The 27,947-nt window shown below is 51.2% G+C and overlaps 1 protein-coding gene across 3 annotated transcripts; it reads right to left on the bottom strand.

Moving 5' to 3' along the window:
* Positions 1-561: 561 nt before the first annotated feature.
* On the bottom strand, positions 562-27,073 carry SUPT5H (SPT5 homolog, DSIF elongation factor subunit). 3 transcript variants are annotated; one of them, XM_043899140.1, is made up of 30 exons: positions 26,981-27,073; positions 26,637-26,786; positions 21,017-21,182; positions 17,548-17,613; positions 17,004-17,015; positions 16,432-16,501; positions 16,247-16,315; positions 16,077-16,142; positions 15,753-15,783; positions 14,944-15,012; positions 11,933-12,184; positions 10,718-10,807; positions 10,540-10,610; positions 8,848-8,953; positions 8,525-8,618; positions 8,300-8,436; positions 7,747-7,902; positions 7,501-7,647; positions 6,517-6,663; positions 6,306-6,431; positions 5,354-5,438; positions 4,905-5,024; positions 4,721-4,823; positions 4,510-4,637; positions 4,314-4,419; positions 3,694-3,852; positions 3,207-3,375; positions 2,888-3,091; positions 1,061-1,156; positions 562-984 (listed from the first exon to the last, which is right to left on the bottom strand). In XM_043899140.1, the coding sequence occupies exons 2-30, from the start codon at positions 26,709-26,711 to the stop codon at positions 841-843; spliced, it is 3,264 nt and encodes a 1,087-aa protein (XP_043755075.1). In that variant the 5' UTR covers positions 26,712-26,786; positions 26,981-27,073; the 3' UTR covers positions 562-840. The 3 variants fall into 3 exon arrangements, with proteins under 3 accessions (XP_043755075.1, XP_043755074.1, XP_043755076.1); XM_043899139.1 differs by having other exon boundaries at positions 26,637-26,714; positions 26,981-27,059; XM_043899141.1 differs by having other exon boundaries at positions 26,637-26,714; positions 26,973-27,046.
* Between the last annotated feature and the right edge of the window lie 874 nt (positions 27,074-27,947).

Raw genomic sequence — 27,947 nt, 5'->3', positions numbered from 1 at the left:
TTGCTCAAACTCATGTCCACTGAGTCAGTGATGGCATCCAACCATCTTGTCCTGTCGTCCCCTTCTCAATCTTTGTCAGCATCAGGGTCTTTTCTATTGAGTCGCCTGTTCGCATCAGGTGGCAAAAGTATTGGAGCTTCAGTTTTAGCATTCCGTTCTTCCAATTGACTGGTTTGATCTCCTCGCAGAGGGATACTGACTGATTTTTACTTAACTCAAGCATGAGTTAGATGTAACTTTGTCAATCACATGGCAGTCTCTGTTCTAAAATCTCTGTCCAGTGTCTTCTCATACATGCAATAGTCTCTGGGGCAGGGAGTATCATTTCCTAGCTGAGTTGAGTTCAGTCGCTCAGTTGTGTCCGACTCTTTGCGACCCCATGGACTGCAGCACGCCAGGCCTCCCTGTCCATCACCAACTCCTGGAGTTTACTCAAACTCATGTCCATTGAGTAACATGAGGCTTAAGTAGGACCATTATCTGCTGAAGACCCCACAGCAAGGTATTAAGTGGGGTCTGCAAGTGACCCCACTTACAAACCAGCACACAAACAGACAGGCCTTTTGACCAAACAGTTTTTTATTGAAAGACCGTAACACAAAAGCAAGCTGGAGAAGGTGGGGAATAAGAAGGTGGGGACCCTCCCCCAGACTCTACTCTGATTCCCATGAATATCAGGGAGGGAGATAGGAACGCAGAAAGGAAAATAAAAGAAATCCTGAACCACCAGGCTAGCCCTGCTCCTGGCCCTGGATCCCGAGTCAGAGCCAAGGGCCAGGGATGGAAAGAGGGATGCTCTCCATCTGCCAGATTATCTGCCAAAGTCCACCCTGCCTGCTTTTAGGCCTCCAGGAGCTTCCCCAGGAAGCGGAGGTTGAGGATCTTGAGCTGTTCGTCAAGGTCCATGCGGACAATGCCATCCTCGCCATCGATGCTCAGCAGGACACCTGTGGCTTCCCGATCCTCACCCAGGATCACCTTCACCTGGAGGGGGACAATACACAGGGTCAGGGGCCATGGCAGCAGCCCCATGCCTCCACGTCGCCTTGCCCTCCCTTACCTTGTTGTTCTTGGTGGGGGTGATGGGCTCCAGGTGCTCACTAGAGATGCTGACGACCTTCTCACTGTCCTTCAGGTACACAGAACACATGCCTCCCTGGGGGTGGGGAGAGCCTGGTCAGCCTGGCCAGCGCCCAACACAGGACCGATACTTCCCTGCCCTCAAGGGACACAGGATCAGGACTCATTCTAAGAAGTCACTTCCCAAGGTGACACAGAGGCAGGGAAGGGGAAGGCTCGGCCTGGTCCCAAGGCCTGGGGTCTGTGGTGCAGAGGGGATGGGGGGGGCAGGGTGATCAGACCAGCAAGAAAAGCATCTGCATGAAGCTAACTTAGGGCAAAAGGGAGACTGCTGCTCAGGCCCTTCACTCGTGTCCCACGCTGGCCTCAGCTTCTCCCTGACACTTGCTCCTCCTCCTGGGCCTCTGTCTCAAGGATGGCCCCAAGGTCCCTGGCCTGTCCATTTAGGCTCCTGAGGCTAAATCAGGCTCTCTCCCACCTCCCTCCTTCCCACAGCCCAGTAGTGCAACCTGACCTCCCCCTGGGCTCCCAGCCCCTGATCCAGTCTGACCACACCTGATCCGACTATGACACAGCAGCAAGTGAGTTAATTCCCAACCACACATCTGATTCCATCCCTGCTGAGATGCCCACCCACCAGTGTCCTCAGGACACAATCCAAGTTCTCCAGGCTGGCATATAACCTGCTCCAGCCTTTCCTCTGGCCTCATGACTCACCTTCCCCCTTGACTCTTTAAGTTCTAGCCACAATGAATAGACTTCAATTACCCACATGTGCCAGGTTTTCCCTCCCCTCCAGGCTTCTGCACATGCCCTCTAGCTAGAGCACCCTCAACCCGCTCCCTGGCCATTTCCCTTGGTTTTCTCCTATTCATTCTTCAGGTCTCGACACAGACGTAACCTTCTCCCTGCAGCGTTCCTTGAACACTTATAACGTTGGGTAAGGTGCCTCCCCAGGGTTCACATAGCTCCCATTTCACTCTGTGCTTCCCATATCCCAGCTCTGGCCATTCAGGCTGTCTGGGGACATGTCTATCTCTTCCACTGGAATGTGAGATCTGTGAGGATAGGGCTGGAGCTGTCTTCATCTCTAGTGTTTAATTAATTCAATTAATATTTACTGAAAGGCCAACAAAGTGCCAGTCCCTCATCGAGAAACGGGGGCTACTTAGGAAGAAAATACAGACCTGGCAATCAAAGAATCACATATGGGTAAACTAAGCTTCTAGGCAGCAGGTAGATAACATGAAAAAGAATTACACGGACCTGCAAGAGACAGACCTGGGACAGCCCAGGTGTTGCTCTGAAGGATGAGTAGGAGTTAACTAGACAAAGAATGGAGGGAAGAGAGTTCTAGACAAAGGAAAGTAATGAGCAAAGGCCCTTAGGCTGAAGAGAATTCAGTGACTAGGAAGAATGGAGGGTTGGCAAAGCTGAAGCAGGGGGCGCCCATGGGTTATTGGGGTCTGGTGCTAAGCCAAAGCCTAGTACAGAGGAGCACTCAGTTCTTGTTACTGAACTGATAAAAAAGTATGTCAAAAAATAACCATACTCCTGGGTGCCAGTCACTAGATCTCCCAGGCTGATGGGGGCCATGAGCATAAAAGGCAGAACTCCCTGCCTTGTGAAATTTTGCATGCCAAACCTTTCCACTTCTACATCTCGAGCTATAAACAGCTACTAGAAGGTGTGGATAGACAGTAAGAAAAACAAACAACAATGAAAACCAGAACAAACCAGTAACCAAGAGACTGGGGACCCCAAAGGAGAGGACGCCTGCCCACCCGCCAGCTGGGGCCTTACTTACCGTGACACTGCGGATGACTCCCGTCTGCCCCACCACCTGTGTATCCAGGTAGGTGTCCCGCACCTTCACCTGGATGTCAGTGGTCACCCAGTCGCTGGAGTTCTGTTCAATGCCTGAGCCCGGCGTGTGCGGGTTGTAGCCACCAGGGGAAGGAGCTCCAGGTGTCATCGGACTGTAGCCCACGGGGCTCGGGCTGGGACTGGCCTGTAGGGAAAAGGGGATGCGGTTGCTGGGAACAGGTCATTTGGCTTGGGTGTCCCTATAGGCCCAAGGCCCATCTTAGCCCACCACACTCAAGAACGTGTAAGTTGACCAGTACCTGATATGCCATTGGCGAGGGTGTGGGGTGGTAGCTGGCTGGGGAGTGGGTATTCTGGTAGCCTGCTGGACTTGGCGCCACCTGGTGGTAGCTCTGAGGGCTGGGGCTGGGCTGGTAGGAGCCTTGCGGGGAGGGGGCCGCATAGGGGGAGAACTGGTCTGTGTTGTACCTGCAGAGACAAGGAGCGAAGCGGGTATTAGTTGGGGGCATTAGAAGGTGAGAGAAGGGACTTCCCTGGTGGTCCAGTGGTTAAGAATCCGCCTTGCAATGCAGGGGGCCTGGGTTCGATCCCTGGTCAGGGAACTAGATCCCACAGGCGACAACTAGCTCACATGCTGCAATGAAAGATCCCACAGGATGCAACGCAGACCCAATGCACCAAATAAATAAATATTAGAAGGAGAGAAGGAGGTGATGGCAGTGAGGAAGCTTTGGCAGTGGGAAGGTTTTGGCAGCAGCTGATAAGGGCTAGCCCCAATGGACTCACATGGCTGGTGTCCCTGGAGTCTGTGGGTTGTACTGTGGGTTGACCTGCGGGGACGAGGGGTCTGGGTAGCCAGGTGTTTGGGGGTTGGGGGTGCCCCCGTAGGCCTGTGGGGATGGGGTAGGCTCATCATCAAAGGCATACTCATATTCTTCCTCAGCCCTGTTGGGGAGAGAGGTCTGTTGAGAATGACTATGGTGATCACAACAATGTAGCAAATGTCTCCAGGACAGCACCGAACACCAGGCAAAACCAAGGCAACTTCACCCTCACAAAAAGCCCCATCCAGAGGCCTCCGTTTCACAGGTGAGCAGACTTGGGAAACAGATGAGGTTGCCCGTCCAACGTCACGCAACCAGCCACATGACGACGGTCACACACTGTTTTCAGGCCCAGGTCTTAATCCCAGCTCACTACTCTGATGGGAGCTGGGGAAATTACTTTGCCCCCAGCTCCAGCAAGGCCTACCCTCCTTCATATGACATGCCTGGGGCTGGGAGCAGAGGACTCAGGGTAGGTCACACAGACCTGACCATTCCGCAGACACCCAATGGAACCACTCATGCACACGGGCACACAGACGGGCACACACTCAGGGAACCCGGCCCCCAGCCCCAGCTCACCGTGATGGTGTGTTGGGGTTGTTTGGATCCCAGGCCCCACTCTGGGCAGGAGTGCGGCTGCCGTCATGCAGGGGCGTCTGAGAGCCGTAATGCGGGGTGCGGCTGCCTGGAACGGGAGAGAGGTGTGTCCATCAGTTCTGTCCTGTCTCCAGACCCCTCCACATCGCCCCTCATCCCTGTCTGCTGGAGCGCTCACCATCCTGGAGGGGCGTCTGAGAGCCGTACATGGGCGTGCGGGAGCCAGAGCCGTACATGGGCGTCTGGGAGCCATACATGGGTGTCCGCCCATAGGTCGAGGCCATGCCGCCTGGGCGCCGTGAGCCCCTGTAGACACAGAGAACAAGTGGGGTGAGCAGGGCCCTCGCACCGCCCCACAGCCTTCCTCCCAGCCCTGCCTTGGCCCGTACACGGTGGTGAGGCGCTGGCGGTCCACTGAGATGGTCTGGCAGGTGGAGTGCAGCTCCACGCGGGCAGTGGACTCCGTGGCATCCTTTACCACACCAATGTAGCCTGGTGGGGAGGCAGGAAGTCAGCGGGCGGGCTCTCCTCCCCACACCCCTCCCCGGGCCTCCACATGGCCCCGCAGGTCACCTTTGTAGGGCCCCTGGGAGATGCGCACAGTCTGGCCGATGAGCTCGTTGTCTCTCCGCCCTCGGCCCCTGCTCATGCCACCACTGCCGCCACCTGGGCTGCCAAAGCCACCGCGCTGACCTGGGAAGGCAGAATGTCACTAGTCCCCAGTCCACCCCCCACATGCTGTGCCCATAGCCAGGGTCCCTTCCAGCCCCCTCTTCGCCTGACTCCCCCCAACCTCTGGGTTAGGAGTCTCCTCTGGGGGTCCCCCACCAGAGCCCTGGGCTTTCCCTTCACAGCCCTGACCACCCTGGGCTGTCACTGCTGGTGGAGGGTTGGGGGTCGGGTCTCCCCTGGGCTGTGAGTCTCACCATGTGCAGGCCAGCCCAGAGCAGATAGTGAGTGCAGGCTGAACAACCTCCCTCCTCCACCCCCCAGACACATCCACACCCTAGATCCCCCCTCACCTCCAGCACTGGGGTGCATAGGGCTGCTGATCCGGGGGCTCATAGGGGCGAAGCCTCCTACTGTGAAGTTGGTCACATCTCGAGGCTAGGGGGAGGGACAAGAAGTGAACCGGCAGCCAGGGCCCGACTGACAGGTTCCCAGGCCCCACACATTCCACATCTGCTGTCTGAACCTGCCCAGCAGCCATCCCCCCTTCCTGGTCACAATGCCTCAATTTCCCTTTAGGAAAATTGCCACCCCTACGCCACTGTGGGCCTGTCAATCAAGAGGCAAGGAGTGGGAATACCATGTGGTGGTCAGGGATTTAAACCCCTAGTGACATACAAACTGTAAGCCATGGGGATTCAGCATTCCATCTGCAGGGCCCTGAGAAAACCATCTCCTGGTCCCAGCTCCCCAGACCCCACGTCTGATTTCCTTTCGAATACCTAGTTCTGCACAACTTCTTACAAATCCCACCTCAGGAACTGTGCTGTCCCGAGACATTCACGGGGCACCCCGACCCTTCCTTCAGGTCTCTGGCTCAAATGCCACCTCCTCAAGGAGGTGAGTCTGTCCTTAACGTCCTCTCTAAAGCAGCAACCCCCATACTCTCTATCTCCTTATCCTGGTTTATTTTTCTTCACCATCAGCCCAAGTTGTACTATGCATGTATTTATTTATCTGTTCATCTCCAGAGTAGCAGCGCTAGGAGAGTTTTTTTTGTATTGTTCACTGCCGCAACCCCAGTGTCAGACACCCAACAGGTGCTCAATAAAACTGAATGAATAAATGGTTTGGTAAATAGATCAGAATCTCAAAACCGTTTTTTTCACAATTTGCCAAGGACCTGACACTGACATCTGCCCTCCTAACCCTCCACAAGCCCATTTGTGTCACTCCTGAGGCCAGGGGAGCCCAGAGGACTGAGCCAGGTAGCCAGTAGACAAGGTACCACTATGCCCGCCTCACCTTTGAGCCCCCTGCGAGCACCAGGTGGCGGGTCTTGCAGACAAACATGCCGCCGTTCTCCACCAGTTTCTTGCAGTGCAGGAAGGCGAAGCTGCGGAAGAGATGGCGAATCTCGCCTTCCCGGCCCTGGACAGGGGAAGGACAGTCAGCTCGTGGCCATGCCCCATCCCAAATCTCTCAGTTGTAACAGATGGACAAAGCTTATACTCACCGAGTGGGGGCCGTCAATGACCTTAACGATGTCCTTCACGTGGATATTATTCTGTTCTGAGTCCAGGGCCACGGCAAAGCGGTTGTCTTTCTTCCGGGTCACAGCCTGGTGCCTGACAGTCACCACCTTCCCATACATGTTCAGCACCTACAGAGGGAGGGGAGGGGATACCGAGCGGCTGAGAGTGGAGAGGGGTCATGTGGGGCAGGGCTTCCCCGCAGTGGGATGGTTCTTCCTATAGGAGACTGTCCCAAGCGCTGCAGGATGTCTAGACTTCCTGACTCTGGGGCAGGCGATGTTAGGAACCACCCCCTGGGCACCGGGTCAACCAAAAATGTCCCCCATCATTCCAAAACACCCTCTAGAAGGAGACTCCATTCTGACTGAGCATCAGGGACCTGAGATGAGCAGACGAACAAACATTAACATAATAGTTAATGTCTATCCATCACTCTGTGCCAGATGGGTGCTAAACTCTTCACACAAGACTCCACTGAGGCCTCAAAAGCTCCCTGAGATGGGTGCTGTCACAGCTCCCATTTTAGAGGGGAAATCTCAGGCCCAGAGAGAGCAAATCAGTAGCTCAGGGTCACAAAGCAGAACGTAAAAGAGCTGAGACGTGAATCCAGAGTCCAGGGTCCTCAGCGTTTATACTCTGGCTGCCACACCTTCAGTGAGGGGAGGCAGACACCGGCAGTGCCCAGCCCTTAGCCAGCACCCAGTGCCCAGGCACACATCTGACTGCAGGGGTTCGGTCACACTAACGCAGCATGTGCCGCTGTTACCGCCTCTTCACAAAGCGTGACACTGAGGCACAGCGAGGGTACCTGACGTGCATTTGCCCGACCGATGTCACACAGCGGGCCCTGCATGACAGAGCTGGGTCTGCACCTGGAGCAGTCTGGGTTCTCAGCCACCTTGCTCCGCCACCTCCCAGGATGAAGAGCCGGAGGGAGAGGAGGCCCCTGCGTGCAGCACACACACCTGGAAGGTCTCCCGCTCCAGTCGCACGATGACGCCCACGGTCTGGGGGTCCAGCTGCACCAGCTCCCCCCATTCGTGCTGGCCCCCGACATCCACACCTGATGCCGTCTCTGAGCAGAGCTGCAGGTCCCGGGGGAGCACCTTCAGCTGTAGGAGATGGGAGTGGGTGAAGCAGGGTCCACGCGGCTCGTTGGCCTAGGTCTCCTCCGTGCACATCCACCCGGCTCCCGGTCCCCCACCAGCTACCTCGTGCATGGTGAGGTCAGAGAAGAGGATGACGAAGTTCTCCTCCACCCGCACGATGAGGCCTGTGTCGCCCTCAAACCGACCAGCGATCACCTTCACGTGGTCCCCCATCTTGAAGTACTTGCGAAGTTCCTGGGCTGGGAACTCCAGCATGTCCTGGGGATGGGGGTGAGGACAGCGAGCAGGTTAAGGAGGTCACCACAGACCATCAGACTCCACTCCATATTCCCAGAAAGTCCAGGCCACAACCCACGCCAGGCTCACGGCCCCAACCGGAGACCATCTCAGGCCACTGGGACCACCCTCAGCCTGCCCCAGAGACCCAGGATATCAGCCTGGACAAGCCTTAAGCCTGGGCCATCCCCAAGACATATGACACTAGGCTACAGAGACCTCCTCAGACCCACCTGGAGACAGCCTCACCCTAGACACACACTGGACAAGTGTCAGACGCACCCACCCCCAAGCAAACTAAAACCAGTGACCTCAAGAATATTCCATGGTTTCATCATGCTCTCAACCCAGCACGTACACACGGGTGGCATGGCCCCACCTTGAGGTCCTCGTGCTTGGGCATGATGGTGATCTTGTTGCCGTCCACGCTGAGGATCTTGCCCTGCAGGTTGATGAGCTCGCCCTCGCACACCTCCACGTTGTCCCCGGGCTGGAAGTTGTGCTCCCGCTCCTTCCCTGTGGGGGCAGACACAAGGCTAACCTGGGGGCTGCTCACCGTGGGCCGCCCTCTCCTTGGACTGGGTTACCAACTGTGACCTCATACCTGTGCTTTCAGTCACCACCTCCAGGTCGATGCCCTCTGGCTGGTCCTCAAACTTCTCCAGCTCAGAGAGTGTGGGCTTCACACCCTCTGTGATCTGAGCCCCAAAACAAGAGGAAGAGAAGGAAGCAGATGAAGGTCAGTGGCACAGCCCAGCTTAATGGGCTGGAAAGCTGGTGAGGTTATTCTCCTGGGGATACTCCTTTGAGGATTACCTGGGACAAACCCAGATAACCCACTGCTCTGGGGCCTGGACTGCAGAAGGGAGAAAGCTGGGCCTCCATGCTCACCACCACCCTTAGCATGACTCCCTCTGGGACCCTTACCACAGCAGACATGGCAAAGCTCTTGAACAGAAAGCCCTTCCGGCTGTAACGGTTCCCCTCGAAGATGAGGAAGTCACCGTCGGAGGCAACGTCACCCCCCAGGGATCTGGGATTTTGTGGGAGAGAGAAGAGGGTGTTAGGAGGCTTGCTGGGCCTCAGTCTCCTCTGCTGGCAAAGCGGGAGGAGGATACGGGATGCCTGAGCCATCCCATCCCAAACACCCACTTTGGGTGGGAGTGACCTCTCGCAAAGCCCGAAGGCCCTGCCTCAATGGAAGGGTACACAGCTCCCACCCCTCTGCACTCTGCTGCCCCCTTCCCTGCTTTATTTTTAATAAAAACTCATTAACACCCTCTGATGAGCTCCTGTTTGATACATCTCCCTAGAATGGCAGCTCCAGAAGGGCAGGGACTCAGCATCTTTCATTCACTATTTAACCGACAATAGTGCCTGGCACCCTTGGTGAGTACGAGCTAGACAAAGTATCAGATTGTGCTAACAGTTAACATTCACATACACGTGACCTCACTGACTCCTCTCCAAAGCCCATGACATCAGTAATATGACCTTCATTTTGCAGGGCAGTGAGAGAATGAGGCTCAGAGAGGGTACACGATATGGCCAAGGTGGCCAAGCCTATGAGTCTAAGAGTCAAGGTTCAAATGCAGGGGTTAGGACTCCCAAGCCTGTGCTTTAACTCTACTGGCCTGCACGTGGGGTCAAGCAGGGGGACCCTCAGATCCTGCCTCATGCTGCTAGAGTGGGGAGGGAAAGCCTGTCCCCTTCTCAAAAAGGGGAGTGTGTGGAGCAGGTTGGATTCCTCCTGCCAATCACCTTCTTACGCACTGGGTGCATCTGGGGAGAGGGGGTCGAGTGTGCTCAGCTGGGCAGGTCTGGGTACTGCGTCAGACCAACAGCTGCAGGGCAGGGAAGGGTCACTCTGGTTTGTTCTCAATAAGGGGATTTCCAGTTGGGGGCAGACCAGTGCTGTAAATGAGTCCAATTCAGGCATGTGAAGTATTAATCTGGCCTGGCCTGGAGGCATTAGCCCAGCCTGGCAGATCAAAAGGCTCATTCTACAATCCAGCCTTTATCAGAATGAAAAACTGGCTGCTCACGCTCACAATGTGTTCCAGAGCAGGACCAGAGAGCAAGTGTCACTGGCTGCTTTTATTTCTCCATCTCCTCCCTGCCTGCCCTCCGCGCTGGAGCCCCCAGCAGCCCTGGGACAATGAAAACCCTGGGGTGCTCCAGAGGTCCACTCAGCTCAGGCGGGGAGGGGGGGACAGAGATGTCCTGAGCAGAAGGGGCTCTGCAGCCCCATCTGAGGTGTCCAGGCATTAGGAGATCAGGGAAAGAGACTATAAGGCCTGATGTGTCGATAAATCTCATTTCACGTGATACCATTCATCACACTGACTAGGTACCAAGTGCTATTTTGGGCACACACACATATTAATTCTTCTGAGTCTCAGTGCAATCCTAGGAAGCAGGGGTTACTCTTACTGATCTTTGCAGCAGAGGAAACTCTGAGGCACAGGTATGTTAAATTTGGCTAAGGCTACACTGCCAAGCTAACCACTCACAAACTAAACCCTCGACAGCTCTGGGAGTCCAGCTCTACAGGAGAACCTGCAAAGGGACAACCTACACCACAGATCTGGGCACCCAGCCCAGCCCAAGGGCACTCACCTGATCTTTTCTGCATCAAACAGCCTCTGTGGGGGCCGCTTAAACTTCTTCCTTTTGGCAAACCAGTCTTTCTGTGTAGGAAAAGAGACATGGATCGCAAGGTGAGGGATGAGGGCTGGGGCCACCAGCAGAGGTCAAGCACTCCCTCCCCGCCCCCAGCAGCACATCCCCACAGTACCAAGCTCATGCGGGCCTTAATGCGGTCGTAGTCGATGCGTGGGATCATCTTCAGGGAGATGGTGTTTTGACTGGGTTCCACGTAATCCACCTGAGAAGTCCAGTCAGGAGGTCAGCAGGGCCCCAGACTTCCCTCCCCAACTCCAGACACAGGGAGGGCGAGGAGATGCCAGGAAAGGCCAGGGACAGAGCATGATGAGAGGAAATGAAACTGCTGACAACTCCTCCAGATTCATTCTCCAGCCTGTCTTCCCGCCAGCCTGAAATTAAGTACCCACTGACGACGAGACAACTCCACCTGGATGTCTAAAAGGCCCGCCAAACCAAGCATAACTGCAGCTAACCTCCTGATTGCCTCCAAACCTGCTCCTCTCCCCACAGGTCCCCTCCATTCTTCCTTCGGCTCAGGCACACAAAGTGGGAGGCATCCTTCACTCCCATCTTTCTGTTACACCCACACCCAACCTGGAAGCAAACCTGTCAGCTCTGCCTTCAACAATTCTGACCTCTCCTCCCCCCTCTACTACTGCGACCTCGGTCCTGTCCACCGTCACCTGCACCCCGGACAGCAGCATCCTCACTGGTCTCCCTGCTCCTGTGGCCCAATCCTGTCTATTGCAGGGTTTCCTTAGCCAGGTGATCCTTTGTTGTGGGGGACTGTCCCAGGCCTTGTCAGATGTTGGCAGCATCCCTGACTTCTATCCACTGGATGTTAGAATCAACTCACTTCCCAGTTAAAACCACTAGAAATGTCTCCATTCTGTGTGAAAGGTCCCCTGGGGGTGCCCCTGCTTGAGAATCAGGCTTCCCTTGGAGCCTCCCATCTTACTCCAGTGAAAGGCAAAGTTCTTGGATGGGCCACAGGCCCCACTGTCTCCCTGAGCTCACCTCCTGCTACTCTCACCCTCGCTCACTCCGCTTCACCCAGGGATGGTGCTGGCTCACATGCTGCTCTCTGCCACACCTCTTCCCTGAGAACTTCACATGGCTCACTTCCTCACCATCTTCAGATCATTACCTAACACTCATCCAACACCCACAGAAAATGGTCCTCCATTTCCTATGTGTTCGCAACAAAGTCCAGACTGCTTCACCTAACCTGAGTGGGGTTCTGCTCTCTGACTAATCAGGGGGCTGGAAAGGATAAAGCAAACGGAAGGGAGGATACAACAGAGAGCCCTGGCCTCCTCAGCTGCCCCAGCCCAGCCCCAGGCACCTGAGCAATGTCATCCTTGTAGATGCCCCGCTTGAGGCGGACCCAGGATTTGGGTTTCAGGTTGGCCACCTCCTTCACCACTTTGAGCACATCTGTCATCTCCTTGATGGGCACCATCTGCTGGTTCCAGTAGCCGAGCCGCAGGTTGCCCACACCCTCGATGGCCTGCTTCACGTGGGTCTGCTTGTAGGCCTCCACGTAGATGTAACCCTTCACATGCTCTGGTGCCACCACCGACTTGATCTGCAGGGGCTGGAGGGCCAAGTTGGCGGGCACAGTGAGACAAGACTGCCAGCTCAGCAAGCTCTCTTCCAGGGATTTATCCCACAGAAACATGCTGTGCAACGACCCCATCACAAGGATGTTCACTGCAGTTATTATCGTAGAGAAAAAAGGTGCTTAGAGGTTAATTTACACCTGTCAACACCAGCTTAAAAATTTTTTCAAATCAATAACCTAAATTTCCACCTTAAGAAAATAGAAAAGAAAGAGGAAATTAATCCCAAAGCAAGCAGAAGAAAGAAACAATAAAGATCAGACTGGAAATAAGTGAAACAGAGGTTAGAAAAATAGGGAAGACCACTGAAGGTGGTTGCTTGAAAAGATCAACAAATTTGACCAATCTTTAGCCAGACTGACCAAGGGAAAAAAGAGAAAAAACTCAAATTACCAAAATCAGGAATGAAAGAAAGGACATTACTACCAACCAAACCTAGAGAATTTTAAGGCATACTATGAATAGCTGCCTGCCAATAAATTAGATAACCTAAATGAAATGAACATTTCTTTTTTGTAGAAAAACATAAACTACTACAACTGACTCAAAAAGAAATAGAAAATCTTAACAGACCTATACAAGGTAACGATTTTGAACTAATAATCAAAAAACACACACGCACACCCACCCACTCATCCAAAGCCCAGGATTAGATGCCTTCACTGGTGAAATTTACCAAACATCTAAAAATTAACACCACTCCTTCACAAAAGCTTCCAAAAAAATAGGAGGGGGACATTCCCAACCAGTCCTATGAATCCATTATTACTCTGACACCAAAACCATAAGAAAGACAACATAAGAAAACTACAGACTAAATCCCTTATAAACATAGATGCAAAAACCTTCAATGAAACAGAACATTAAATCCAGCAATATATTTTCATATGGTATGTGAACTGCATTTCAATTTTTAAAAAAGCACTAGATTGTTTCAGTATTATTCCTAATAGTGAAAAATGGAAACAACTTTACATTTCCTGGGCATGGAAAGATGATCATGGTGCTGAGAAAAGCTCTCTGCAGAATGATACGTATATAATACTATTTTATTTTTTAAAATACCTATTAGGTATTAGATATTTTAATATTCATTTAAATATAGAAATTCAAGTTTTTATTCTATGTTTTCCTGGTTTTGACAATACACATACCCAAAATGGGGCTTCCCAGGTGCTGCTAGCGGTAAAGAATACACCTGCCAATGCAGGAGACTTAACAGACTTGGGTTCAATCCCTGGGTCAGGAAGATCCCCTGGATGAGGGCATGGTAACCCACTCCAGTATTCTTGCCTGGAGAATCCCATGGACAGAGGAGCCTGGCGGGCTACAGTCCATGGGGTCACAAAGAGTCAGACAGGACTGAAGTGACTTAGCACACAGCACATTTTTCAGGATGCAGAGAAGACGGGCTGGAAAGACACACAAGATCGTCTGCTCAGTCCCTCAGTCATGTCCCCCCCATGGACTCTGGCCCGCTAGGCTCCTCTGTCCATGGGATTTTGCCCTCGAGAATACTGGAGTGGGTTGCATTTCCTCCTCCAGGGGATCTTCCCAACCCAGAGATTGAACCCACATCTCCTGTGGCTCCTGCATTGGCAAGTGGATTCTTTACCACTGAGCCACCTATGAAGCCAAGGCACACAGATCAACAATAATTACTTCTGGAAAACGTGACTCGGGTATGGAGAGATTTTGGCTTTTATGATATACATGTACCACTTCAGTCCTATCTCAAATGGGGTTACTAGAATCTTGCCCAGGGCACAAAGCAGAACTCTGAGCACATTTCAAATCACGATCTGCACATCCTGCAACTGTCCACTAGTCCCACTGACACAACCCACTGCTCGCAGGTAAAAGCAATGCACTCAGTCTAACACAAATTACATTCAGTGAGAAAGTTACCAGTCAGCACGACTTGGTTCCAAAACTAACAATTATGCCTCTGAAAACAATTACAAGTACCGAACACAAGCTGTAGAACAAGCCCTGGCTTACAGTTGGACGTGTTCAAAGATAACTTAATTCTAAAGGTGCTGAGGTGCAAACAAGGGGCGCAGAGAGGGGAAGCGGCTTGATCAAGGTCATAGACTGAGGAAGCTGCAGGGGCAGGGGTTCAAAACTCAACAGTCTAAAGACAGATCTGTGCCGTTCCTGCAGCATCTGCTGCCCTGCATGCAGTCGGCATTACTTCACATTTTGTGTGCTGCATGTAAGTGGGCCCTGAAGGGGCAGGGACCAGCTCTGGCATGGTCATTGCTGCACCCTCGGCATCTCTGAATGCTGGGACCAGCCCAGAGGAGGGGCTCAATGGACTCTGGTAACACTGAAAAAGGGAAGGAATTCTCCTGACAGGCCTGTTCTGTGATGCACTTAGCCACACTGCCCTCTGCTAGGGCTCTCAACCAAACAGTAAGAGGGTGACAGCTGCCCACCAGGGTGGGTGAACAGGAAGAACTCACTCTCAGGCAGAAAAGGCTCAGGAAGCTAGATGGCTGCCTTTCATAGGGGTGCAGGGAACTCTGCCAGAAATGCAGAGAGAATGAAGACAGCACCTCGACAGGCACAAAAGAACCCTTCAACCCAGACAGGGGTCGTTTTCCAGCTGAAGCAGCTCCCTTAACAGGCAGTGCTGCTCAGCCGGGGCACCTGGTACCCCTGAACCTGCTCTGTCTCTCACTCTGGGCTCTACCCGTCTCTCACACTGAGGCTGCCTGCCTATCCGACTTACCGTGTCTGTGAACTGGTAGGCAATGAACTTGCGCATCAAGGAAATGGCTGTGGCCCGTTCCTCCCCAATCTGGAAGAATAAAGGCAGGCTTAAGAGAAATGACAAGATGGAGAACAGGACACAGAAAAGTGGGCAGGAGAGAGCAGTAAGGAAGACAGACTCAGGGCGGGCAGGATAGGGGTATGGGATTAAGAGCTACAAACTACTATGTATAAAATAAAATAAAGCTATAAGGATATACTGCACAGCACAAGGGACACAGCCAATTTTTATAATAAGTATGAAAGCAGTATCTTTAAAAACTGCAAATCACTATGTTGTACACCTGAAATTTACATAATATCCTAAGTCAATTACACCTCAATTAGAAAAATAAAGAAAGACAGTGTCATCGGGCAAAAGATAAAGTAAGAGAGCAGGAATTTTCCTGGCTGTCCAGTGGTTAGAAAGGACTCAGTGCTCTCACTGCCAGGGGCCTGGGTTCAATCCCTGGTTGAACTAAGACTGCACAAACTACACGGTGTGGTAAAAAAAAAACACAAAAACAAACCAGGAAAGAGAGAAGAACAAGAGAAATGGAGGGGTTAGAGGGCAAGAGGCATAGACAGCAAGAAAACCTCACTAAGTGAGGGAGAGGGGAGGGGATGAAGAGGGTGGGGGAAGGAGAGAGAAGGACGTAGAGGCAGAGAAAGAAGGACCAAGAGACTGACAGGTCAAGGAGACTCGGGAAGGACAGAAGGTGAGTTCCCCTGACAAGGCCGCTTCTCCAATCCTCTGCCTCCCTCAAGCCGTGAGGCCAGGGCACACACCTTACATTTGACAGTCCACAGATTGGGATCCCTGACAGGAGAGGAAAAAGAAGCCCTTTAGTAAAACTATCTCCTCATGGGAAACATACAAGTCACCACACCCACCCCTCTTCCTCTCCCTCCACACCCTCTCCCTTCTCCATCCTGCCATCCATAGGCAGAAGGAAGGAGAGAGAAAAGCGCCTACTTGCCATTCCCTTCTTTCCCCACCAGCCACCACTCCGTCTGTGCAACTCTGTGACCTGATTCACTTCAGGGAGTGAGCCATGTTGGAACATCACCCCATAAAAATTCCCACCTAAGCCCTCCTGTCCACCCTCTTACTTGACTCCTGGGAGCAGCTGCTGCTGGGTGATGTCATCCGAGAGCTCATCAGACCCTCCATACACCCTGGAGAGAAAGGGGCAGTCAGGCAGGAAGGGGTTTGACAGACCCAGACCCTTCTAAGAGACCACATGCTCCCAGCCCCACCCCAGCCCAGCACACGCCCTTACGTCTCTCCCACAGATGACTTGGCGTATTTCTTCATGTAATACTCGCCCAGTTCTTCTTCTCGCTGGTCCCTGGGGTATGTGAGAGAAAGCAAATGAGAATGGAAGGTTGAGGAGAGATGGGTGGGCTGACCTGCCCCCAGATCTCCCCATGGAAGCCGGTCTCACCCTTTCCCATCTCAGCTCACCTCCAGAGGTTTTGCAGGCGGCGAGCCCCAGACCGGTCTTCATCCAGGACAACATTGTCGATGTTGGAGGCTGCAAAGAAATGGGCAGACAGGGTGAGTAAGGGGAGATGAAGAAAGGGGGCCTGGAGAAAGCGGTGGGGGATTGGGGGTCAGAGTTGGGTCCTGGGGCAGGAGACACCTCACTGAGGATAGCCCCACCCCCAGCCCCTGTTCTGGCCCACCAGCATCCTGCTCTCGGTGACCATTGGGGGTGGGGCCCAGGAGTTGGGGACACCCAGTTGTTTATAGCCACTCACAACCACTGTCTAAGCACACCCTGAACTCCGTCCCACGCCACTCACCCAGCCCTTCACCCCTGCAGCCCACAACACTCACACACACACGCACACATAAACACACACATACTTTCCCAGGCCAGATCTGGCCCCAGAAGCCCCTGCCTGTGGACCCTGCATGAGGCAGAGCCCCCAGGGCTGGACAGGGTCAGGGGTGAGGGAGGGTGTCACGGGCAGGAAGGAGGAGATGTCAGGATATGGGAGAAGGGTGGGGAATCACACTTTTCAAACTCTTACCTTCAATCTCTTCTACTTGGAGGAAGAGGAGGAGGTGGTGGTGGTGGTGGTGGTGGTGGTGGTGGTGGTGGGCGAGGGCAGACAAAGTATGAGCCAAATTATAGCAGCGAAATCAACCAATGGGTTGGGGAGAGGGGAAGGGAGGGACACAAGAAGGTTGAAAATCAAAAGTAAAGGCCAGGCACCAGGTGGTTGGGGGAGAAGCCGAAATGTATGAGGCGCACAGAACGGAAAATAACAGGGAAGGGGTGGCACTGGCCCAAGAAGTGGGGGGTATCTTGGGATACAGCCTGCCCCCCGCCACACAACCCCCAGAAGGGATTCACTGGGGCCCTGGGATCCCAGAGTCCTCTCCCCACAGCCCCCAACCCCCCAACTCATGGGCCTAAAAGGAAAAAGGTACAGAGCTGGTCTCTCTGGCAACGACAGAAAGAAGCAAGGTGAGGAGGGTGTGGGGTAGGATAGTGCAGGGGGTTGGGGGTGGGCTCTCAAGACCCTCTCGGCCACACCCCCGGTGGTCTCCCAGAGGTGGGGCCCCCCTCACCTTTCTCCAGGATGTCCTCTGCTCCATCCTCCCACTGGTCCTCATCCTCATACTCATCATCCACATCTGAAACGGGAATGCCGAGTGGTCAGGGGTGCAGCCAGGGCAAAGGTGACCTCGTAACACCAGCTCCCAGAAGACATCTCCTCCGGACAACAGGTACTACAGACTCCCAGCTTCCAGATCAGGACACTGAGGCTCGGACAAGCGAGGGTCCTGCCCAAGGCCTCAGAGCTGCTTTAAGCCCCAGGGTCAGTTGCACCTGTGGTTCCACCTGACTCTAAAAGTCATCCCTCCCTCCCACCACCCACAGATCCATTTTAAAAACAAGATCCAAATAAGCAAGCAAAAAAGTTCCCTCCTAACTATTAAAGGAAGACTGGTACATAGTTTTTTTTTCTTTTTTTTAAAGACAAGGTTCATGGTTTGTTGGTTTTATTACTATTCTCTTACATTTCTAACAGCCAACACTTAATGTGAGGGTACCAAGTGCCCTGCCCCTCCTCTGAGTATTTGCCAGATTACTCACTGAATCTTCCTGGCCACCCTAAGGGAGGTACCACTGTCCTTCTAATTTCACAGTAAGGGATCCAAGACACAAAGAGGTCATCTAACTTGTCCAAAGGCGCTAAACTGGTACCTGAGAAGCAATCTGGCTCCAGGGTCCATGCACTTAACCTCTTCGCTAGTTACATATATTCTTTTGCATGTATCAAACACTACACTAAAAACTTAACATGACAAAAAATCCTGAAGTGTACAGAAGATGTAAGTGTTCAGTGAGTCTCCCTCCCATTTCTAAGCCCTTTCAGTCCCCTTTCCCAGATGCAACTGTGTGACCAGCTTCTAGTCTAGAGATAATCTGGCCACACATAAGAAATGCCTATAAACCCCCCCACAACTATTTTCCCTCCACACAATTTTTTAACCCATTTCTGTCTCACCCTTTCTTTAAGCAATAAGACTAGCTTGGAGCTCTTCCACAGCAGCACATGCCTCGAATGCTACCTGATTATCGGCCCTGTAGTTCATCATGCTGTTGCTGTTTAATTGCTAAGTCATGTCGGATTCTTTTTTTTTTTTTTTCATGTCGGATTCTTTTGCAACCCCATAAACTGTATCCTGCTCCTCTGTCCATGGGATTTCCCAGGCAAGAATACTGGAGTGGACTGCCCTTTCCTTCTCCAGAGGATCTTCCTGACCCAGGGATCGAACTCGCGGCTCCTGCATTGCAGGTGAATTCTTTACTGCTGAACCACCAGGGAAGCCCGGAGTTCACTGTACCAGGCCCTAATCATCAGTGCACACTCAAGTCACCAAACATTTGCAGCTGCTCACCAGACTGCAGCAAGCATCTGTTCTCTTATCTTTACGTACCCGGGGGTGAATTCCTCAGAGGGAACTGCTGGTTCTGAGGGTCCCTGCATGGTGAGTGTTAATGGGCACTGCCACATAGCTTTCCCACTGCAGTACCCAGTGACACTCCCACCGCCACTAAGTGGGTGTCCCTAGTGACCACCATCTGTGTCAGATGGCATGTTATCCACTCTCTTGATCTGAGCCCATGTGCTAAGACCTTTTCTCTAAGCAAGGACTCCCTCCCCCTCAGCCTTTGAGAAAAGGCCTGAAGCTCTCGGAGAACCAGGAATACCCAGGGCATCTCCTGCCCTTCTGTTCCCTGGTTTCCTCCCCGGTAAGAGGGTCCCAAGAAAATGAAGGGTGGCATTCCAAGTCACTCCCCTTTGCCTAGGCATAGGCAACAAGCACAGAGACAAGCATCGCTTGTACAGATGGTGGGAGTATCAAGTGGTGTGATCTTTCTGGGAGCTTATATTTGGCCAAAGGTATCAAAAAGCTTTAAAAAAATATGTATCCCCTTTGTCCAGCAGTTTGACTTAGGGATTTACCATGTAGAAAATCTGTAGGGTCTATGTTAGATGAAAAAACTGCATCTTCATTTTCACTAATCTCTAAGTATTTACATCTATCATGAACAATGGCAACAAACCACAGCAGTGTTAAGCAGTGAAGTCTGGTACTTTCATAGCATAGTATAACTACAAATACCTCAGAATATTACTCACAGTCATTGCTACTTCAAAATTAGATTCTTAACAGATCCTCCATTAAACCTTGCTTTTTCAATGTGTTAAAATAAGCAGCACATACATCACAGTGTTCTTTTTTTTGGCTGCATTGCACAGCATACAGAACTTCCCCAATTAGGGATTGAACCTACACTCCCTGCAGTGGAAGTGCAGAGTCTTAACCACTAGCTCACCAAAGAAATCCACATTACAATGTTCTTTTAATATTTAGATATCGTACTTCACTATAATTGTTTTCTTTGGAATCCTATGTAGTTTTTTTAAATGCATTTCACAACATGATTCTGAGAAGGGTTAGGGACTCACACTTCCATAGACTTCACCAGACTCTAAAAGGGGCCACAGCACAAAAAAAGATTAAGAACCCCTAGCCAAGATAATAACTTGCATATCTGTGTTTAGATATACATGGAGCTATTCACGGCAATGCTGCTCACACTGCTGAGAATTACACACAGCTTCAACATCCACCGAGAGACTGGCTCCACAAAGCACATTTTAGAATGGAACACTAAACAGCCATCAGAGAAAACATATTTCTGTGATGATGATACTAACAGTCAAAATGTATTGAGGACCTGCCAAATGTTCAGAAAACTTTCCTTATATTTAACTGAACCTCATTTAACCTAAGCTGTCTACATTACATACACCTCCACAATCGTTGAACAGAAAAGCAGTTACAGAACAGTTAGATATGATGTGGGCCCACGTAACATGAATAAATAACCACCCTGTTTTCTGAGGGCATACTGCAGGCTGGCCATTACATTCTGGGTTGCCACCAACTTGATGTGCTTTACATGCTTGATCCCCCAAATCCCTGAAAAAATCCCTGCTGAAGTAGGCGGACCTGCCCGCTGCCCTGTACAGAAGAGGAAAGAGGCTGAGAGAGACAGGCAGCCACTTGCCCAGGGCCCCTGGGGAAAACAGCAGAGCCAGGCCAAGATCTGTCTGCCTCCACTGCCCTGTCTAGCTGCCTACTTCTAGGTCACCTGAGCTTTTCAGGACTAGCAAGACATATTGTTAGTTTTTAAAAACATGACAATGGTATTTTAATTCTGTGTTTTAAAAGCATCTATTTTACAGGTTATTCAGAGGAATATTTGGAGGTAAAACTATGTATTTGAGATTTGCTTCAGCATCTTCTGGTAGTGGGTGGGAGTGAGGAGGAATACACAAAACCAGTGCGGCATTGAGCTGCTCACTACTGGAGGCGCACAGGGCACCACATACGGTCCTACCGCTGCGTGTCTGACATTTACCGAAAGAAAAAGTTCAACAGGTCTAGTACACTGGAGAGACAGAACCGAAGGTGGAAGTCCAGCGTCTGCTCAGCACTCGCCGGCCCTGTCACATACCAGCCTCATCGAGGATGAAGCCGCCGTGGCGGGGTTTCTTGGGGGGCCGGTCGTCATCTTCCTCCTCCTCTTCCTCATCATACTCTTCCTCCTCTTCCTCCTCCTCTTCCTCCTCGGGCTCTTCCTCCTTCTCACTGCCCGCTGCACTCCGCCGCTCCTCCTCTACCTGCAGGGTCAGGGAGGGTTGGAACCAGTGTTCTGAACCCCCGCAAATCCAGACACCGTGCTCTCCATCCCTAAATCTGACCTCAGCTCTACCTGGCCGATCACCGGCCCCTCTGCTCTATGAACACACCTTTCCACCCTGGTCGGGCCTCCCTGGTAGCCATCCTATCTCAGTGACGGCACCACCATCCACCCAACCAGTATCTGGGAGCCGACCCGGGCTCCCCCTCCCCTAGACCTCCTTGCTAGCCTCTGCCGAGCCTTGGAACACTCTCTCTCCTTTAGGCTTGATCCTTGGTTCCTGTCTTTCTCTACACTATGACTCCCCCAGGCCATCTCATCCACTCCCTTGGCTGTGGTGACATCTCTGTGGAATGACTCCCACATCTGTTTCCAGTCTACACTGCTTGCCAAGGGCATCGATCACCTTCCATAGCTAATTCTGTGGCGTCTCTGGTCCTCATCCGTAAGACTTCTCAGCCCGCTGACTTCTCCCCCTAAGGAGATGCTCTACCTTGGTGTCTGTCGCATCGCTCTCCTGGTTTTTCTCCAACCTCTCCGCCTGCTCCTCTGCAGGCTCCCCTTACTGGGCTCACCCCTCAAATGCTGGCGTCAGCCACCAGGGTTCCCCCAAAGGCCCACTTTCCTTCTCCCTCTATGCACTCTCTCTTTCTGGCCCTTTTATCTTCCATGATCTCACTTCCTGTCTCTGTAGATGACAACCCCATCTGTCTCCAGTCCCCAACTTTCTCCCAGAACTAGACACCCTCATGTGCCAACAGCCTCCTGGATACCTTCCCCCGATGTCCTCTGAGCCCTTCACATTCACCATGTCACGAACTGGCCTCAGGGTCTTTCCCTAGACCCATGCTAGCCTCTTCTAGCTCCCGCTAGGCACCAAACTCTTGATCTTTCTACTTTCTGAACATTATCTCTTCAGTCTGTCCCTTCTCCATCCCCAGAGTCCCCTAGCCTAGGCCAGAACACTGCCCTCTAAAGTTGAATCTTTGCCCCAGCCTCCTTTCCTGTCTCGTGACCTCCAATCCCTCTTTTCACACAAATCACAAAAGGAAATGATTCATACCAAACAGTATCCTCAAACATTAACCTTTCCCTCATTAACTTCATGACTTCTCGCCATCTCCACATCAGAACAACCAATTTGGTATTTTTCTTTAAATTCACTGGAAATTCTACTGAAGAGGCACTTCTTTCGCTTTTAAACATTTCAGAACTTAAGACTCTAAAGGTTAGCTTGTTATAAATAGGGCTCCCCAGTCGCTTAGCTGGTAAAGAATCCGCCTGTAATGTGGGAGACCTGGGTTTGACCCGTGGGTAGGGAAGATCCCCTGGAGAAAAGAAATGGCTACTGACTCCAATATTCTGACCTAGAGAATTCCATGGACTATCCATGGGGTCGCAAAGAGTAGACAGGACTGAGCAACTTTCACTTCACTTGTTATAAATAGAAAGTAACCATAAAGTTAAAAGGAAAACAATGTTAACTAAGTTCCAACATGATACTGTTGCCTCCTGCAGGCTAAGCCTAAAGCCTGTTCTCCCTGCCAAACACAGAGACTAGCAAATTTCAGAAAGGTGTTCAAGACACAGTAGCACTAAAGTGAAACTTACTTTCCATGACCCAATTAAAAGATAAGATGTGCAAATAAAAAGGACTAACTGTCTTACTAAATGATTCATTGTGGTTTCAGGTCTTATTTTTATTCCACCTAAAAGCACTTCTCATTACTTCCCACCTGGGAAGCATCCTACAGTCTTGGGAAACTATGATCTAAAACATGAATCTGATCATCTAGTCCCTTGCTGAAAAGAGCCAGGGCTCCCCACTGCCTCAGGCAAAGAACCAGCTCCCCAGCAGCCCGGTGTGGAAGTGCACGTGTGCCCGCTGCCTCTCCCTCTCGTGCCACCTCCCCAGGCCGCCCTCCTAAGTGCTAGGTCCAAACCCACCGAACCTCTCACAGCGTGCTCTCCTAGCACTGTCCACCATCCATCCTCGGCATAAAAAGCCATCTTCCTCTGCCTCTCGCTCATACCGCTATCAAAATACTCTTTCAGGAAGTGATGCTTGCCCTCTCCCCACCAGGGAGAGTCAGGCACATTCTCTAGGCTCACAATCCTCTGGGCTTCCACCATCACAGCCCTGACCACATGAGCTAGCTCCCTGAGTGAAAGGCCCAAGACAGCTCAGACACTCCTAGGTCCTCAACACCACTCAACCCAGGGCTGGGAACAGAAGACGATTTTAAAAATACAGCTGCCCCTCAGATAACATGGGAGTTAGGGACTTTGACCCTCTATGCAGTCAAAAATACACACATTACTTATTGGCAGCCCTCCAAATACAGGGTTTCTCAGTATCCACCATTATAAATCTCAGGATTTAACCCATCTTGGACCTGGGGTATAATATATTATTGAAAAAAAAATCCACATATAATTGGACCCAAGCAATTCAAACCCATTGTGTTCAAGGGTCAATTGCATTTGCTCAAAACAGAATTGTGACTAGCCCATAATATCCCTTATTTTAACTCAAATCAGGACCACAGCCTGATTTCCAGGAACTCTGCATCATCGCCCAGGGTCAGTTCCAGCAGTCTTCTTTCCAAACCTGGCTCCCCATTCTCTGAGGAGACAGTTCTCACTATTATCTCTGTTACCTCAGGGCTTGAACATGCTCTGACACAGTCCATCCTCAGCATGCCCTGGAGTGAACCATCGGCTTATAAACTATCTCGACCTCAACACAGAGCTCATGAGGGAGACTGTGATCCTAACATAACAGGAACTCCAGGAACACTTGCTGAATGGATGAATAAGAAGGTCACTCAGGGACTTCCCTGGTTAAGACTCTGCCTCCACTGCAAGGGTTACTGGTTTAATCCCTGGTAATGGAACTAGGCTGAATAATAAACCAGATAACTGCCTCAATGGTGGCTCATTATTTGCCTTATCTACCTGTCTATCTAGGGCTTCCCTGATGGTTCAGATGGTAAAAAATCTGCCTGCAATGCAGGAGACCTGGGTTTGATCCCTGGGTCGGGAAGATTCCCTGGAGGAGGGCATGGCTACCCTCTCCAGGATTCTTGCCTGGAGAAGGACAGAGGAGCCTGGTGGGCTACACACAGTCCATGGGGTCGCAGAGTCGGACATGACTGAAGAGACTTAGCATGCACACACCTGTCTATTCACAGGAGACAGTTCTTTAAGGACCACGTCAACACTTGGCTGTCTAAAAAGCCGAGCCAGGGAATTTCCCTGGTGGTCCAGTGGTTAAGAATCAGCCTCAAAAAAAAAAAAAAGAAAGAAAAGAAAAGAATCAGCCTCACAAAGCAGGGCATGAAGGTTTGATCCTGGTCAGGGAACCGAGATGCCATATGCCAGGGAGCAACTGAGCCCAAGTGCAGCGAACTCCTGAGCCTGCGTGCACCGGACCCTATGTGCCACAACTAGAGTCCACACTCTGCAACAAGAGAAGCCCCCACGAGCCACAGCTAGGGAAAGCCTGTGCCACAACGAAAACCCAGCACAACTAAAATAAAACTATAAAGCCCAGTCAGACCTATCTCTGGAGGTGAGGAAAGCCCTCACACTGCCCTCCTGCCTTTCCTGGTGAGAGCAGGTGGGCCAGCGGGTGAGTTAAAAGACTGATGTGGAAAAAAAAAAAAAAAAGCCTGATGTAGTGTTAGGGAAGTGAGACTTGCACAGTACAAACCACACTACCACAGCCAGGCAAAGGAACTGGGGATCCTGGTCTCATTACCACAAGGCTTTAACCACAAGCTCAGTGTCTTGAAGCCATGAGTCAGAGGACCAAGGACCCAGTGAGACAGCTTAAAGGAAAGGCCTTTCTTGTCATCTTCCCATTTGCCCCATTCCTATTCTGGCAAGCTAAAGGACTCCTCAAAGAGCATGACAAGGCTTGACAATCAAATGCCTGCAAGTGGGCAAGCAGGAAACATAAGTAAATGAGGCAGTTCAAGGGAAGCCTATGGCACTCTCCATCTATCTGATGTTTTCCAGAACCCAGGTTATGAAATCTTCCTTTTCTCAAATCTGCATAATGACAAATGGCAATTAATATACTCTGGGAACTAGAGAAATTCCCAGTTTTAAAGGTGAGTGTCAGGGTTTCCCTGATGGTCCAGTGGTTAAGACTTTGAGCTTCCACTGCAGGGGGCACAGGTTTGATCTGTGGGCAGGGAACTAAGATCCTATATGCCATGTACAGTGAAAAAAGGGGAGGGGGGTGGTATGCCACTTTTTGAGCAAAGGGCTGCTGTGGGCCTCACCTGATTTTTACATAAAATTTTTTACAAGTGTTGCAACTAACTTTAACAATAAACTGGCATTTCTGTAATCACAGTGTCATCTCTTTGTTAGTCTGTAATCATTGCCTACTAAATGTAAACTCTGTGAAAGCAGAAATTTGCCTTGCTCCACTCTCTCTAACACCTAGGAAGTCTCTGGAACAGAGCAGAAGGTGCTCAAATATTCATTTGTTCAACAAATGAAGAAATCAAAAATAAATAAGAGGCTAATAGCAGAATAAAAGAATATCTACAATCAGATATGTCCCAGGAAATGTCTGTATTTGGTTCCTAAATACTGACATTCAACAGACCCAAAGCCACAGTGATCTTTTCAAAATACTAGATCATGTGCTTCCTTTGCTCAAAAACTTCTCATGGCTTCATCTCACTCAGTTAAGGATAAATTCCTCACCACAGCCGTCAAGATCTGACATGATCTGGCTCCTGTTAGTGCTATGCTGCTCTCTGATACAGGCAAACTGGACTCGTTACTTTCTGACCACCAGAGACACACTCCCAACTTTGCTCTTCCCCCTTATGGGAACACTCTTCCTGCATATGACATGACTCACTCCATCACCGCCAAATGTCACCCTCCTCTCAGATGCACCATGGTCCTACTGAAAGTTCAACCAGGACTCCCGTGTCCCCTTCTCTTCTCTAAATTTCTCCAGTGTCTTCTAGCTTAATAAATGACTTACTGATCAGCTATGTTTGTTTACCTTCACCAGAGCAAAGAAAAGATTTTTTTAAAAAAAACCTGCTTTGTTTACTGGTTTAGCCCAAGGGTTAAGAATAGTGTCTAGCATGCAGTAAACACTAAAAGTATATTTCTCCAAAGACTGAGCATACCCAAAAATAAAAACTAATATTTCTTACTATGTGTCAAGTCCTTCAAAAACATCACTTGCTATCTCACTGTATCTGGAATATCCAAGGCCTCCAGCATCTGTGCTTCTGCTTGACTTGGGCTTGCCTATTTCTCTCTCTCTCCCTCCGGACAACCTGTAAGTTCCCAGAGACCAGAGCTCGTCCTGATCTTCTCTAAGCTCCCACAGGAGCCGTTCTACCCTGGTCCTGTCCCCAAGCCCCATGTCTCCCCCAGCGTCCCGGCCACAGACCTCGGCCTCCTCGCCGTCACTGCTGCGCTCGCTGTCCTCCTCCTCGGAGAAGTTGCTGTCCTCGCTGTCCGACATCTTCTGCTCGCAGGGAAAGACAGCGGCCTCAGAGCAACCCCCAGTTCGGAATCCCACCCCGAGCCTCAGTTTCCCCTAGGGTTTCCAGGGAGAAGAAAAACCCCTAAGCGCACTTCCGGCAGCCTTGTTCTAGTAACCGTGAACCCGAAAGAGAACCTCCCCCCCACGCCACCTGCCATACCTCCCGAGCTCCTAATACAGTCTCTACGCCTCCCTGGCCCCCCGCAACCCCCTGGCCTGCCACCCCGGCCTCCAACCCACCCCCTCACCGCTCTAGCGACTCCTTAGCCTCCGCTACCAGCTGCTGTTCACACGACGCCTAACTAGGATTGACGTGCCCTCTCGCGAGAATCTACCACTTGGCCCCGCCCGCCTAACGCGAGACTTCCGAGGCTCGTCCCCGATGACGTGCCTCAGGATGCCATATTGAGTGTGGCAGAGATTTCTTAAAGTAGGGCGTGGAGCCGACATTTTCGGAGGGTCATATGGGTGTGTTTTAACTCCCCTCTGATCGGCCTTTTCTAGCCAGAAGTAATTTAGTCCAGATGTCTAACGCGGTGTGCTAAGCCATGAGGATGCAGGGAATTAGCAAATAGTAACAAATTTGCAAATAAGTCAGATTCTGTCTCACAGCCCTGAAACATTCCTGGGAGGTAGATACCCCTATTTCTCAGACGAGGTAACCGAAGCTCAGAAAAATTATCTATGTAACTGGATGGGCCACCTGATGGGAAGAACTGACTCATTTGAAAAGACCCTGATGTTGGGAAAGATTGAAGGCGGGAGGAGAAGGGGACGACAGAGGATGAGATGGTTGGATGGCATCACCGACTCAATGGACCATGAGTGAGTAAACTCCAGGAGTTAGTGATGGACAGGGAGGCCTGGCCTGCTGAAGTCCATAGGGTCGCAAAGAGTCGGACACGACTGAGTGACTGAACTGAACTGAATTATTTGTCAGAGAGATGGCAAAGAGAACAGGCATCAGGGAGAGATAAAAATTAACCTGATGGAGGGGGAAAAAAAAATCGGGAGCCTTTAGAACACATTGCTAAAATTCCCACGTAAGTGATAAGAAATCTGGATTCAATTTACAGAAATTTAATATATACCTAGTTAGTTACAGGGGAATGAGTTACTGATGGGCTAACAGTGGCACACACAAAAAAGTTTCTTTTTCTATAAGCTTGCTTCCTTTTTTCTTTTTTTTTCCTTCTTTAAACATGTATTTATTTG

Source organism: Cervus elaphus, chromosome 4 (genome assembly GCF_910594005.1).
Source record: "Cervus elaphus chromosome 4, mCerEla1.1, whole genome shotgun sequence".
Classification (NCBI taxonomy): Eukaryota; Metazoa; Chordata; class Mammalia; order Artiodactyla; family Cervidae; genus Cervus; species Cervus elaphus.
Note: the sequence above shows the minus strand (reverse complement) of the source record. Positions and strands in the feature narration are given on the sequence as shown.

Excerpts from the sequence above, each read along its gene's own strand:
- SUPT5H (XM_043899140.1), bottom strand. The coding sequence starts at position 26,711 with ATGTCGGACAGCGAGGACAGCAACTTCTCCGAGGAGGAGGACAGCGAG. Across the intron at positions 7,648-7,746 it reads CTGACCTCACCATGCACGAG|CTGAAGGTGCTCCCCCGGGA; the intron begins GTAGCTGGTGGG and ends CATCTCCTACAG. Across the intron at positions 3,376-3,693 it reads ACTCCAGGGACACCAGCCAT|GTACAACACAGACCAGTTCT; the intron begins GTGAGTCCATTG and ends TTGTCTCTGCAG.